The sequence below is a fragment of the Ambystoma mexicanum genome, chromosome 7q (genome assembly GCF_040938575.1).
Source record: "Ambystoma mexicanum isolate Mex_15411 chromosome 7q, UKY_AmexF1_1, whole genome shotgun sequence".
NCBI lineage: Eukaryota > Metazoa > Chordata > Amphibia > Caudata > Ambystomatidae > Ambystoma > Ambystoma mexicanum.
Genome location: NC_090941.1, coordinates 746377285 through 746391829, shown reverse-complemented (window position 1 = coordinate 746391829; position 14545 = coordinate 746377285). Strand labels below are relative to the sequence as shown.

Below are 14545 nucleotides of genomic sequence, written 5' to 3'. Positions count from 1 at the left end.
AAAAGAGAAAAAGCTGTCAGAGGTAACAGGGAATACGAACTGGAAACGCCGTGAAGTAAATCGCGTGTGAAACGACAAGAAGTACAGATTTCACCCACTCGCTCTCCACGAAAAGCACGTACAAGGAAATGGTGTTCTACATGTACCTTATATACAGGCCCACACGTACAGCGTCACTTACGCGGCGTGTACGTTCACCAATCACACGCTTTGTCACTCCTGCGTGTAGATCCATTTTCACCAATCACACGCTTTGTCACTTCTACGTGTACATCCATTTTCACCAATCACACGCTTTGACACTGGGACGTGTCACGTAACAATTTCCTGCACGTGCAGGTGACTATAGGCGCGCATATGCTGTTGACGGGTTTACGCGCTAAGGGCCTTTGCTGACGTGTGGGATTTCACTACCTATCAGGCTGTCCACGCGTTCACACACGAGAGACCACGCTCCTGGCCAGGAGGCGAAATTACTGCCCCCCAGAGCCCTGAGCACGCTCCCACCTGCCATCTGCTGCTGCTTGACTGCCTGCTGGCCACGTGCCCCACAGTGCTGGTGGGTGGGGGTGTTGGGAGACATGGGTGGGGGCCTGGTGGAGGGTGCCCCTGCACTGGTGGGGGTGGTGGGAGACATGGGTGGGGGCTTGGTGGAGAGTGCCCCTGGTGGCGGGGGGTGGTGGGAGACATGGGTGGGGGCCTGGTGGAGGCTGCCCCTGGTGGCGGGAGGGTGGGGGTGGTGGGAGACATGAGTGGGGGCCTGGTGGAGGCTGCCCCTGCACTGCTGGGGGGGTGGGGGTGCAGGGGGACATGAGCAGGTGTGCAGGGTAGTCCCCTGTTTTGTAGACTGCCTGCAGGGGCCGTGGAGGGTGTACAGGGAACACCTGTGAGGACCCACCCAGCCTAATCGCGTGTGATGATTCCCACGCACCCCTGTAATACACGTACCCTGGCTAATCGCGTGTATGACTTCACGCGTACCCCTGTAATACACGTACCCTGGCTAATTGCGTGTTGAACTTCCCGCGTACCCCTGTAATACACTTACCCTGGCTAATCGCGTGTTAAAGTTCCCGCGTACCCCTGTAATACACGTACCCTGGCTAATCGCGTGTTAAACTTCCCGCGTACCCCTGTAATACACGTACCCTGGCCAATCGCGTGTTGAACTTCCCGCGTACCCCTGTAATACACGTACCCTGGCCAATCGCGTTTTAAACTTCCCGCGTACCCCTGTAATACACGTACCCTGGCTAATCGCCTGTTAAACTTCCCGCGTACCCCTGTAATACACGTACCCTGGCCAATCGCGTGTTGAACTTCCCGCGTACCCATGTAATACACGTACCCTGGCTAATCGCGTGTATGACTTCACGCGTACCCCTGTAATACACGTACCCTGGCTAATTGCGTGTTGAACTTCCCGCGTACCCCTGTAATACACTTACCCTGGCTAATCGCGTGTTAAAGTTCCCGCGTACCCCTGTAATACACGTACCCTGGCTAATCGCGTGTTAAACTTCCCGCGTACCCCTGTAATACACGTACCCTGGCCAATCGCGTGTTGAACTTCCCGCGTACCCCTGTAATACACGTACCCTGGCCAATCGCGTTTTAAACTTCCCGCGTACCCCTGTAATACACGTACCCTGGCTAATCGCCTGTTAAACTTCCCGCGTACCCCTGTAATACACGTACCCTGGCCAATCGCGTGTTAAACTTCCCGCGTACCCATGTAATACACGTACCCTGGCTAATCGCGTGTATGACTTCACGCGTACCCCTGTAATACACTTACCCTGGCTAATCGCGTGTTGAACTTCCCGCGTACCCCTGTAATACACGTACCGTACCCTGGCCAATCGCGTGTTAAACTTCCCGCGTACCCCTGTAATACACGTACCCTGGCTAATCGCGTGTATGACTTCACGTGTACCCCTGATATGCACGTTACCCGCTTTGCGTTCCTTGTTTGGCTGCCCTGTAAACTGGTCCAGAGTTAGCGCAGCCCTTTGCGATGATTTAGCGATTTTGCTGGCTTTTCCTTGCGAGAGGGCGTTCTTGGGGGCGTTACTGGCGCTGCTGCAGGGTCGCTGCGATACTCTGCGCCACGGCTGGTTTGGGAGCATGTAATCCATGAATACGCTGTGCGCGGAAATCGGTTTTATCGCACGTGCCTGGCGCAGTCAATCGCACGCGGACACTCTGCGCCAGCCGATTGCGACACTTTTCTGCGAAATTCTATGAATTACCCTGTTAATCACCTCTTTTATCTCACTCAGCGTTATAGGTGTTTCCAGCGCATTGCGAGCGTCTGCCGATAGCAGCATCGTGGGTATCTTAGTTAGGTACTCGTTGATCTTGCTGTTCGTGGCTACACTTGGGGGGAATAGAAGTTTTCATAGAAGCCATAAAATACCTCGCAGACCTCCTCTACTTTAGTAACCACCACCCCATCCTGCCTGGCAATACACAGAATGGTCGTGTTGCCCCTCTCACTGCGTACCATATGTGCTAAAAGCTTACCTGGCCTCTCGTGTTCCCCATACCTGCGTGCAGCTGCCGGCCTATCAAAATAGAGCAGCTCCCTGTCAGCGGCTTCTCGATATTCATCCAGCTGCTTTTTAATTTCCCCACTGATATGTGGTGACTGGCTTCTCACATACTCCTTCTGTAATTTCGCTAGGGAGTCCTCCCTCCTCTTAACTTCTCTCCTAATATCGCGGAGCACCCCAAATTCTGTGGCCATCGCAATTCCTCGCATTTAAACTTTAAACGCCTGCCACAGAACAGCCTGCGTACTCACTGATCCCTCGTTGTTTTGAAAAATAATCAGTGAAATGTGCGCCATGCTCGACCTGAACACCGGATCTAGCAGGGATGTGGCCTTAAACCGCCATGGTGTTCTCTGGGGAGCTCCCTCAGGGATTTCCAGCAAGAGAGATACAGGGGAATGATCAGACAGTGTTCTAGGTAGTATCTTGGTCTCTGAAACCCAGCCCAGCACCCTCTGCGATGTTAACCAATGATCAATCCGGGAGTGTATATCATGCACTGACGAGTAGAAAGTGTAGGCCCTCTGGGTCCCATTCAGTGAGCACCAGGCGTCCCTCAAGCCCAGATCTGCAATATGTGTGTGTATTGTGCGTGCTGCACCTGTTGGGGGTCTGGGCGTGATAGATGTACGATCCAGATCTGTGTCGAGTATAGAGTGAAAATCACTGCCGCATATCACTAGTGCAGTGGGGGATTTGGCACATTTTAGAAACACCTCTTCATAGAACTCTGATCATCTATGTTGGGACCATATATGTTCATCAATAGTACTTCCACGTTTCCCAGCTTCACATATCTGCCGCAAGGATCACTTTCTGATGCATAATGTGTGAATGGGAGTGACCTATGGACCAGGATCATAACCCCTTGTATCCTGGTCGAATAAGAAGTGTGGTAGCGTCGCTCCCCCCATCCCGGGGCGACCTTGCGTGCCTGATGTTCTAATAGATGCGTTTTGCTGCAGAACCAGTATCTGAGCTCCCTGTCTGTTTACATATGTCATCACCTTGCGCATCTTCATGGGTATGCCTAGGCCCCTCACATTCCAGCTGAGTAACTTTATCCCAGTAGGCCCGCTTTTAGCCATCATCTTTCACATATTTTCGGACAGTCTTCACAATCCCATGCCATCCACCATATCGGCAATAACATGTTGTACTCAACCCGTGCATTTTCAGGGTATCCGGTCATATTTTCGAATGACCATTATGTCGAAAACATTTTTTTTTTTTGGGTTTTGTTAGTAAAAATAGGTGTAAATTTAAAAAAAACAGGGGTTTGGGGGGAACCCCACCATTTAAAAAATAAAACGTAAATAAAAACATTAGAAAAAAAAAAAAAAAAATCGGCAAATTTGGTGTAAAAAAAAAAATGGCATCCGAAAATATGGGTTTCAAAAAAATCACTATAAACCCATTTTCAGAACATTTCCACCCCACCTTCCCCCAACATCCCCCTTTCCCCTCATAGTAACCCGAACTTTGACTATGCTCCGCCCCCTTCCCATATCCCCCCCTCCACATCCCCCGTTTAACAGAATAGGGGGCGACTACTTCCGTGGTGACAAGAGTACCCGGCTTGCGCATTATTAGAGCCATATCTGGGGTAAAACCACTATGAACACCGTAAACCAAAGTTACAAAAACACAATATGAATTTACCTAAACATTACGAGGTATAGTACACCCCACATATTGAGTATTGTCCCGAATATGCCACACAACCCACCATATACATTATATACCCACCAATCAGGACTCGGACCTCAATGTAAATTTCAGACAAGCATTACCAAGAGCAATAGTATAGTCGTCATATTTTCAGCGATGTCCATAGCAAACAGCAAGGTCGGTGTCTACACAGGTATGCAATGTTGCATCTTTTTAGCCACTACCCTTCTTTGGGTTGTTGCTCCATCGGTAGTAGAATGGTGGCCGCCACAAATGATGCCGCCTCTTCTGGGAACGTGAACAAATTAGTTTTACTTTTTAACTGCATGTGCAGCCTCGCTGGGTATAGCATAGCGTAGGGTATTTTGCGTTCTCTTAACAGCTTCTTGACCCCGATGAATGTGCATCCCTCCTGCTGCACTGCCTGCGTATAGTCAGGGAAAATACAAATCACACTGGAGCCTAACTTCAGATCTTGTTTCTCACTTTCGGCCTTCAATACCATGTCCCTGTAGTTCATTAGCCGTGCAATTATTGGGTGGGGGAAAGCACCAGGTTTAGGTCTTGCCGCCAATGTTCTATGCACCCGCTCCACCACAAATATTGGAGACCAACGCGGGACAGCCAGCAGATCTTTTAATAGACCCTCTACAGCCAGCTCCATAGGGCCCTTCAGGGCGTCCTCTGGCAATCCTACAATGCGGACATTGTTCCGTCGTGATCTCACCTCCAAGTTCTCACACTCACCATAGTTGTCACCGTGCTCTGCAATTCCTCTATGGCGTCCTCCACTGTGCCAATCCACGTTTCGGTTTCTGTGATGCGCTGCATGGCTTTTTCCAGCTCAGCGCGGATCATGGAAATGCTGATAGTGATGCCATCTAGTTGCTGCATAATGGTCATGACTCCCTGTAGATCGGTGGGTGTCGATAGCGGGGCTGCCGTCGCCAAGTCCTGACCGCTTGTCCCGTGACTTCCAGCGTCCATTAGCTTAGCGGCTGGCTTAGTGAATTTGTCCATTGTGCCACTCTTTTTGGATGGTGCCCCCTTAGCCACTATACTGTGCTACAGAGCGATTTCACAGTATTCAATTCTATGCGCCCTATAATATGGTGGGCTTAGAAGACCTTTCACTGATTACCCGAAGCCTACTGTTCCGTTCGTTAGTCTCTCACTCAAATGCATTCCCAGATCTACCGGTGCGGGTGCTTAATGATCCCCGCATTCCTTCCTTCACACTCTGCGCCCCAGTCTTCCCCTGGCCACTAAGTTGCAGTCAACTGATGCATTTCACACTTTGGGATAGCAAATCAGTCCATGCCTTCTCTTTCAAGCTGTGGGGGCCGGCAGGCTAGAGTGGGACCATCAGATGTACTGTGCGCCCATTGTAGGTCTCCTTGTCAGGACCTGGTCCCCAATCCTAGGGGCATAACTCCCACCTTGATCAGGGGAGAGTTGAGTGCCACAGACTGCGGCTGACAGTCTTTGAGGCCCCATGGGGGCACAGCACCCAAAACGTCAGCACCACGGGGTCTCAAACCCTGCTAGCACATCAACTGTATCCCACCCTCTCCACCTGAGCCCGGCATGGCCCCCGTGTGTTCCCCCTCCCATCCGCTAGTGTCCACAGGCCAGCTCCCAGGCCGCAGAGTGAGATGTTAAGCTGCCTCGCAGCTGCACAGGAGAGGGGGACACAGAAAGAAGTTCTTTAGTTGTACTTGTGGGTAAAAGTATGCGCAAATCAGTTCCAGGGGGAATATGTGCTGGGCATACACTCCAAAGCCTACCTGCCGACGGGGACATAACAGCACCAGGCCTCCACCGTCACTCCATATTTTATCCAGCCATTCCACAGCGGCTTAAAGCAAGTGGCCGCCCCACACCGTTGGATCATCCAACACACTGTGTAGTCCGACGTAACACAGCGGCCCCAGCAGGCCACTATTGTTGGATCAGTAGTGTGTATGATGGTAATCTTCGTCCAGACTCCTACAAACATGAGGGGGTGCCTTCACCCCAGGAATCCATTGTGCCCGTTGGCAGCCTGCTTACAAAGTGATTCATGGTTGCATGTAATGACAGACCCACACCGCTCAAGCTAAGTCGGCACGGTCCCAGGTTCCGATAAGGGCCGAGTTGCCCATAAGTTCTCCCGGACACATGGCGCAGGGTATCGATCGCTAAGTCCAAGAATTGCCGAAGTTCGGATTGATCTCCAGTCCGTTGGGCAGGGATTGCACTCCGAGCCTCAAAGTACCCGCGCTCACCATATGTTATCAGAGCAGGGAAGTGAGGCAGGCCCTCTCCGCCTCCCTCACCACTCGCTGTGGCAGCGCGGGAGAGAACCACAGTCGACAGCCGGAGCCTTCCTCTCCTTCTCCGTGGCACAGGATGTGGCAGAGACAGCAGGGACCGTACACGCCGGTGTCTATCTGCAAGACGGCGTGTTCAAGGGCCGCCCTCTCCCCGTAAACTCGATCCCTGCAGCAAGCCTCTGTAACTTCGCACCTTGACTGCTCACAGACAGCCGCTGGGCCCGCCCCCCGAGGTATGCCCTCTTTGCAGTCACAGTTCGGCCAAGTCCACACGTCCCTCCCGGACCTGGCGATCACTGCCGAATATCTCGGGAACCACTGGAGCAATCGGTCCCGTACTTGGTCAGGCTATGCTAGCCTCCTTTATACCTCTGCTGGTCTTGTGGAAAGCTCTTCTAATTTAGTGCCAGTATTATGCTGGAAGACCCTGCCCACTTTCGGAGCTCACGTAAAGGCAGCCATTCGAGAAAAACACGCAATAGCGCCCCTGGAACAAACGCGTGTGATAAGAGACACAAATTAAGTTAAACTGCTTTTGAGTGATTGAATTTTAAAGCAGGCTAGAATACCTTTGACGGAGTGGTCTGGACCACGTGGGTGCTCAATCCAAGGTCTCTGTAAGGTATCCAGTAGACAAGTATTAACAGTAGAAGAATTTGGTCCGAGCCGGATGGAGGAAGCCCAATTGAAAGAGAAAGAATAAATGTGAATCGAAGTGGTCCTGCGACAGGTCAAGCTAAATCCTGCCCAAAGTCGAAAGCCTTCGATTTTGATGAAATAGAGAAAGTTTAGAAACGTACATGAATTTGGTCCAATCCCAGCAGAGGGAGACCAAGTGAAGGTTTGTGTTAAAGTGGGTCTGTGCCCGGCGGAGGGGCAACCAGGGTGAACAGAAAATCACCTGAGAATTGCTCCATGTGAAATTCTAAAGGAACTTTGATGTTAGTTGTGTTGTATCAGGCCCTCTGAAATAAGAGACCTTGTGCTAAAGAAACCAGACTGATGCAATCCTTCAGGCTTGCAGCGGGAAAAGGGTGGTCTAGTCACAGAGGGCATTGGCGACCATCCTCTGCTACCATTTGTCGAGTTTGGTGAAGACGCCCCCGCTCTCAGGGTATGCAGCATACAGGAAGGGAGGGTCCCAAGCCCAAAACACAGAAGAAACCAATAGTGTGGCAAAAATACTGTTTTTATTAACAATACTCATACAAAACTGGGATAGTCATGGACATCGGGTGATGTCCAGTTCCTTCTCGTGGTAAGCCAGAATACAGGCTTACCACCGAGTTTTACCTTGATATGACGTCACAAACAATTGATATATTGATCAAACCTAGGGGGGGATATGATTGGGTGAGTAGCATGGTAGCGTATATTTTCGATAGGATTAGTCTTTGAATTGGTCCGGCGATATTAGGTAACCAGAATCAATCAGAATTGGAGGGTCCGCCTACTCATCCCTGGCTCCAACTCTGTGGAACCCACTCCCTCCTCACATCTGACACACCCAAGACTACATGGCCTTCCGTAAAGCTCTAAAAACCAGACCTTTTCCGTAAACCATGACTTATGCCCGCCGGAACTCACCGCAATAATGCCCCTCTGATCGTGCAAATCATGAGTACCTCTAACACGAAACATGAGAATGATCACGGCCAGCTCATCCTGAACCACAAAGTAACCAGGACCAGTGGGCTCCAAAGAATACACCATCCACTCCTGACACTCACCACTCCTACCACTATGCTCACTCTCCACTTTACACCAACAAACAATAGAATGCAGCTATACCCCTCAATCAATTTCGGCCTAACTTCACACATACGAACAATTCTCCACAAACACCTCAACAACCTGCTATAACGCAGCTATACCCCACGAATAAAATCGGCTTAGCTGCACACAAACCTCCTACACAGGCCTAATGACGCCAGAATGCAGTCTGAGATCAACTGCCTGACTGCACAAATTTGTCTGATCTCTCACTACCTCCTCACCGAGTGTTAGGATGCCGCCACCATCACGCAAATTGCACTGGCTGCACACATACTGAGTGGAGCCAAGCACTGTATTCTACACTACTCTCTTGACTGACCTGGGCTGCGATCCCCAAAGGCGTTCAACCTACAAGCGCTTTGAGATCATACTAATGATATATAGGGTGCTATATGAATGCCAAATAACAATAACCCTGCCTAGGACCACCTACGAAAAGGATACATGGGGGACATGACATCGGGGCGAGCTACGAGTGGCTGTTGCAACACTTAAGGTGAAGGTCAAAAGTGAAAGTGGACAGGGATTGGTCAGGGGTAGCTTCTCAGCCTTGGCTGGTTGGTCAGTTACCAGCACATGAGCAACAATTGAAGGTGATGAGAGCACGCCATGATGCTTGCAGAGTTACCAGTATGTAATGAAATATATAAAATAAAACAGCCCCAAGGTGCTGCATGTCCCACCAACAATACAATTCCCTGATTCACTAGGCCTCAAGCCAGGACATTTAGCTTTCAACTTAGTACTATATTTTATCTTTCGTCCAAAGAGATGAATGGGAACGAAAGTCTGTCTGCTCTTGTCTGGCTCTAATGATTAGGCCTTCTCTGCCAGGTGCAAGTCACGTGTGTGGATACCGTATTTCAGATTATCCTGCTCAGTAATTTATATTAATTTTAGCTGGTTTTACCATGGGTGTTATTATTTTTCTAGCCTCTGGAGACTTGTTTGAGCTACTTTCTTCTCAGTGTCAGCTGTGAGCTGATGAGAAACTGACCTTCCAACAACATTTGTTTCCTTGTTGATTTAAATAAAGTTAAGCAAGAATTTATATGTATCCTTGTGCAACTTGCGTTCCAGCATAGGAAAGAGATTATATGTTTTCTACCCTATTGATTTTAAGCGTGCGCTTCGTTTCTATGTGCCGTTTGGACTAGTGTTTATGCATCTTTGGGCTTGGATGCATATGTGCTTCGTGCCTAATGCACCTACGTGTGTTGGCCCTAGCCGTGACATCATTTGTCTCTTTTGTAATTGCAGGTTATCCAGGCGTCCATCGCCTGCAGGTTTATGTCTTCAGTGACGTGATCTGGGTAGGGCCTGTACGGTTGTCTCAGCCTCTCACTTCGGCAATATAATGGTGGTGAGGGGGTAGATGTTATGAGCGAAGTGCAATGTTCGTGTCTATACCGTTGAAACGGGAGAGCTGAAGCGATGATGGACACGTTAATTTGCCTCTCTTCATGTGGCAAACTCGCTTCCCCGTCCGCTCTCTTCTCTGCATCAAAGGGATGCAGGGGGCAGGTCGCTTTTCTTCTGGGAGCTCTCGTCAGCTTCACCCGAGCTGCTCAGCCATGGCAGCCTGGGATTTCACCCAAGCCCAGGACTTTCCTTTACTGCTCTGCCTTGGTGGAGGAGGGTTTACCGCTTCTTCACCTATCTCACAGACAAGGACAGGGAGGACTTTACTGCAGGGCCTGCCTCTCCGGCCACGAGGTGGGCCGACATGTGGATGGCCAGGTTGCCCAGTTTGGACTTCACCCCTCCCCCCACACGTGGCCTGGACTGGGCATCTCTGACTTTTCGACCTGGGCAGCACTTCACACTCTACAGCTGCTACACCTGCTACGCCTGCTGGGTGCCCAAGCTGCTTTGAACTCAAGTACAGCAACGTCAGATTTGGTGAACTCAGGGAACCACTGGCGTGGAACTAAGGGAAGCGGAACGTGTGGCTGAGTCAGTTGAACCTGGACTGGAGCGGGCGGGGGAACCATAGGAGTGCTGCGGCACATAGTTGGAGTGCATTTCTGGGCAGAGGGTGTTTATTAATCTGCAGCTGGTCAAAACAAGTAGCCAGAGCCATCATATGAGCATGCAAGGCAGTTGTGGCTTGCCTTACAGAAGCTACAGAGTCTGCATCTGACTGAAACTGTGACTGAGTCACCTGTGAAATGCTGGATTGAATTTGGTGACAGATTGTGTACTGCAGGGTTAAATTTGCCATGCAGATTCTGTTGAATGCCTGTATGCAGAGATGTTCTTGTGATGGCCAGGTGATGCTGCAAGCGTGCGCTTCTCGTGCTGTACTTCTAAGCATGAGGTCAATGGTGGCAAGATGGATATCAGAAGACCGTGAGCGAAGAACTGTGGCTTCTGTGGACATGGTAAGAACGGTAGGCATATAAAGCATACACAGATAATATAAAAAGGAAGTCGACACGGATTGCACTTGATGTTTGTTAATTCTGACCTTGATCAATTAGAAACAAAAAGGAGGCTGGACTTTGCCTTTTTGTCACCCCCACCAAGTGATCCATGTATTCTGTGAAACAATGGAAGGACATGACCAAAGTGCATTTCGTAGCTTTAGTGGGAGAAAGCCATGGGAGAACAACATTGCTACATAGGGGTATCGTCCTCAACAATGCAGATTGGTACAAGTAGAAGCTTCATCCAAAACGATTCTAAGCAAGACCCAGTACACAGGATCAGCAGCATAGGGCCCTAAAGCTGTGCTCCCATTGCCTACCCCAACCAACAGACTTAAACCTTCAACATTACATCACAGATTTTAACAACTGTTACACCCATAGCAAACTTCTTCACTTCCCCTGGTCGGGCCACATGGGCTGGATATTAATGATGCCTTCTTGGACCATCCTGAAACGGATATTTTCTATTGCACAGCGCCTCCCCACATCATACATTCTTCAAGCAATGCTTGTAAATAGTATTACGCAGTTTTTGTGTACCCTCTGTGCAGCATATATGTTTGAGATACTATCCCAAATAAATTATTACAAAGTAACTGTTTGCCCAGTAAAACATAATTAATTGTCCATCTCTAATTTCCACCTCTGCTCCTTGCAGAGGCTCGTCTTTGACATGATTCTTCAAACTGCTTATTGAGTATTATTTCACATGAACCCTCTCTTAGTCAGATCAAACTCTGCTTTCATTTTTCAGCAGAGCCACCCTATTTAAATTTAAAAAAAGGGTTCCTTTATTGAGATATTGGCCCTCATTACAAGTGAGCCGGGCCGGAAATAAGGTGCTGTAACAGTGTTACCGGCACCTTTTCTGGACCGGCTCACTCTGAGTCTGCCGGCAGGAGCTGCGAACTACCGGCAGGCCTGACTTGGAGTCTTATGGGACTCGACAGGAATGGGAACTTACCGCTCCGCTGCCTGAAATATCCCGGTATTACCTGGATATATTGGGCAGCGGAAACGGTAAACCGAGGTTGCCGGTAGGCAGCCGGTAGAACCTCATAATGAGGGCAATAAAGTCAACAGTTGGGGCACTACAGAACTGGATCCTTGTCAGAATTTCACCAAGAACGTTAAGCAGATCTGGAGGCATCAGCTGATATTTTAGGTGAGTGTAATGATTCACAATTCTAGGAGATGCAGAGGAGAAACATCTGTTCAGTTGCTTGTAGGATCAAATTAATTAGCGCCTTCTGCAATTTGAAAATGAATACAGAACTGGGGGTGGGGAAGGAGAGGGTCGCATGCATTGCTAGTTCATTTATTGAAACTTCCCTGGCAACATGCTTCAATATATATGACCACATTCATTTATTCAAAATGCATTATCCATTTGATGTCACTTACCTTAGCCCACTTAATCTTTTCAAGTAGGTCTCCTAGGTTTCTTTTAAATGGCACGTAGTGCTTCCATGGTTGCAGTGCTACATAAAAGTGCTCGTAGTACGGAGAGTCCTGCTTCAACACCAGGCTGTCACCCAGCATGAGGTATGGAAATCTGTAAGCAGCTACGGTGCCATCCACATTTACTTGGTATTTGTACTGCAGCGAAAACCAAAACCAAAACCGATTTTTTAGCCCTCTTTCACATTCCTTACAAAAGCACAATCTAGCCTTTCTGCACAGCACACAATTACCTAGAAGTAATATTGAGGACATCGCAAATCATACAAATCTCTCATATGAGAGATTCAGTCACAGATCTTAGTGATGTTACAATAGATTCCAATTATTGAGCGATAACCAGGATATAGAGCACTATTGTTCTTTCGATCAAAATAAACAAAGCTGGCCAGATCCACAGCATCTATTGCGTTAACTGCATCACTGCAAATATATCGCATATACAGACCGTTAAATTCTGGAGCACTTTGAATGGGGCAACCTCATTGGTGGTTATTCGTGCAGCATATGATATCTGGCAGGAGGCACTGAGAATGATATCAAGGGCCACCAAAGCATAGCCTAATGGACTTTAATGAAAATACTGGGCTCTGCTTTCTATTTTTATGTTCACACAATGAACACAGATGAAAAGCAATTTATACAATGCATGGACATTATGCGGGAAGAACAACTGAATGCCAAAATAATTACATCATCACCAGGTTTATTCAGAATTGCATGTAAAAACAATCCATGAAGCCATTGCAAAGTACAAAAAATATATAACAATTATATCACAATAAAAACAAAGTCATAAAACCACAATGAGGACAGCAAACAGGAAGAATTTCAAGTTCAATTACTTAATGTATAGGAACTCATTATCAGGGCAGTATGTCAAGCAATAGTTTCCTATGGCAAAGTGCTATTTTTAGGTACGATAATAATGACCAGCCCACTTGTGAACTTGCCCATAACAGGTAAGTTAGGGCTGGCCTGTATTGTGCAAAGCCCATTTCCCTTAATAAGGATCCTATGAGCATTTTTCTTGCCTGTGCATACGCAGGACAAAATAGAATCAAGTGTGCCAGGTCCTCGTATGGAGCTTTGCAAACTGGACAGGATCGATCTGCATCGCCGCCCCGGTTCATGCTGCCACCACAGCCTTTAGGCGGATGCAGTTAAACCTTGCCCTAGATACAAGGACGCAACCTTTGGGGGATTCCGCCCATAGTAAATAACGCTGAACACCCAGGGACATAATTGTCATCAGCACCCGATTTTTTGGTTTCATGATTTCTCTGCTTTCTTTGTCCAGGTATACAGACTCATAAAGACAAGCAGTCCATCAATTGATCCATCCCGTGGAGAGCATACTACTGGGTGTATACAGATGTGTGTAGTTGATACCCCTCAACTGTTTCCTGATGTAGGACAACCACAGGATCTTATCTCCCGGGTCCTTATCTATCAGAAAGGTGATCAATTCATGCGTAAGTGACACCCTGACATTACCCCATAACCTAAGCCAGTGCAAAACCAGTTGCAGGGAAATCGTGTCACTAATTGGTGTACAACCGAGTTCCTTTAATGCACCAAAATTCAGAGCCGAAGTTGGGAGCCCCAACAAGTTTTTCAAGAATTGGTTCTCCAGGTTCTGGTGGCCCCACAGCTCCATCCCAAATCTATCAACTGAGGAGCCCATTTTGGCAGAGGATCTGACACCAAGATAATCAAAATGGTCAACCCTGGGAATAACAGTGTTCCCACAGTACATGGCCCTAAAATGGATCCTTCGTCTCCCATTCCAGCAGGACATCATTGCCGACTTTACTGTGTTTACCACCAGATCTAGGCCCTCCATGAAGACAGCATATTCTGATATGAGGGCCTGCAAGGCCCTTGGAGTACAAGCCATCAATACAGAGTCGTCTGCATACACCAGGACTGGTAGGGGCTGGCCGCCCAGCTTTGGGACGTCAAGAGAGGACTTGAACAGATGCTTGTGGAGACCATTTATATATAAGCAGATTAATTGGTGCACCAACACACATCTCCGGCGCACCTCCAATTCGACTTTAAAGGAACATGTACAAGGCCCGTTGACACCACTTCTCACACAAGCTTGTGTGGTGCCATGCAGCCTCGCCAGAAGGTTCACCAATGCGCCCGGCCAAATTCATGGACCTGAGCATGTCCCACAACTTGGCACGATTGACTTTGTCAAATGCTGTGCTCAGTTCCATGAATGCCAGATAGATGGGCTCCTCTTTCAGGTAAAGTGAGTGTGCCACTACCAAATGGAGATTAAGAGCCTGTTCTGCTGTACACAGCCCAGGCCTAAAGCATAACT

General features: G+C 48.6%; 1 protein-coding gene across 5 annotated transcripts in view; it reads right to left on the bottom strand.

Annotated features, from left to right (window-relative positions):
* The window catches only part of POGLUT3 (protein O-glucosyltransferase 3), a 201090-nt gene that overhangs the window by 45795 nt on the left and 140750 nt on the right, over positions 1–14545 (bottom strand). For all 5 annotated transcript variants that reach the window (XM_069640275.1, XM_069640273.1, XM_069640276.1 and 2 more), the window contains exon 6: positions 12154–12348. In XM_069640275.1, coding sequence (XP_069496376.1) covers positions 12154–12348 — 195 coding nt within the window. The remainder of the gene's footprint in view (positions 1–12153; positions 12349–14545) is intronic.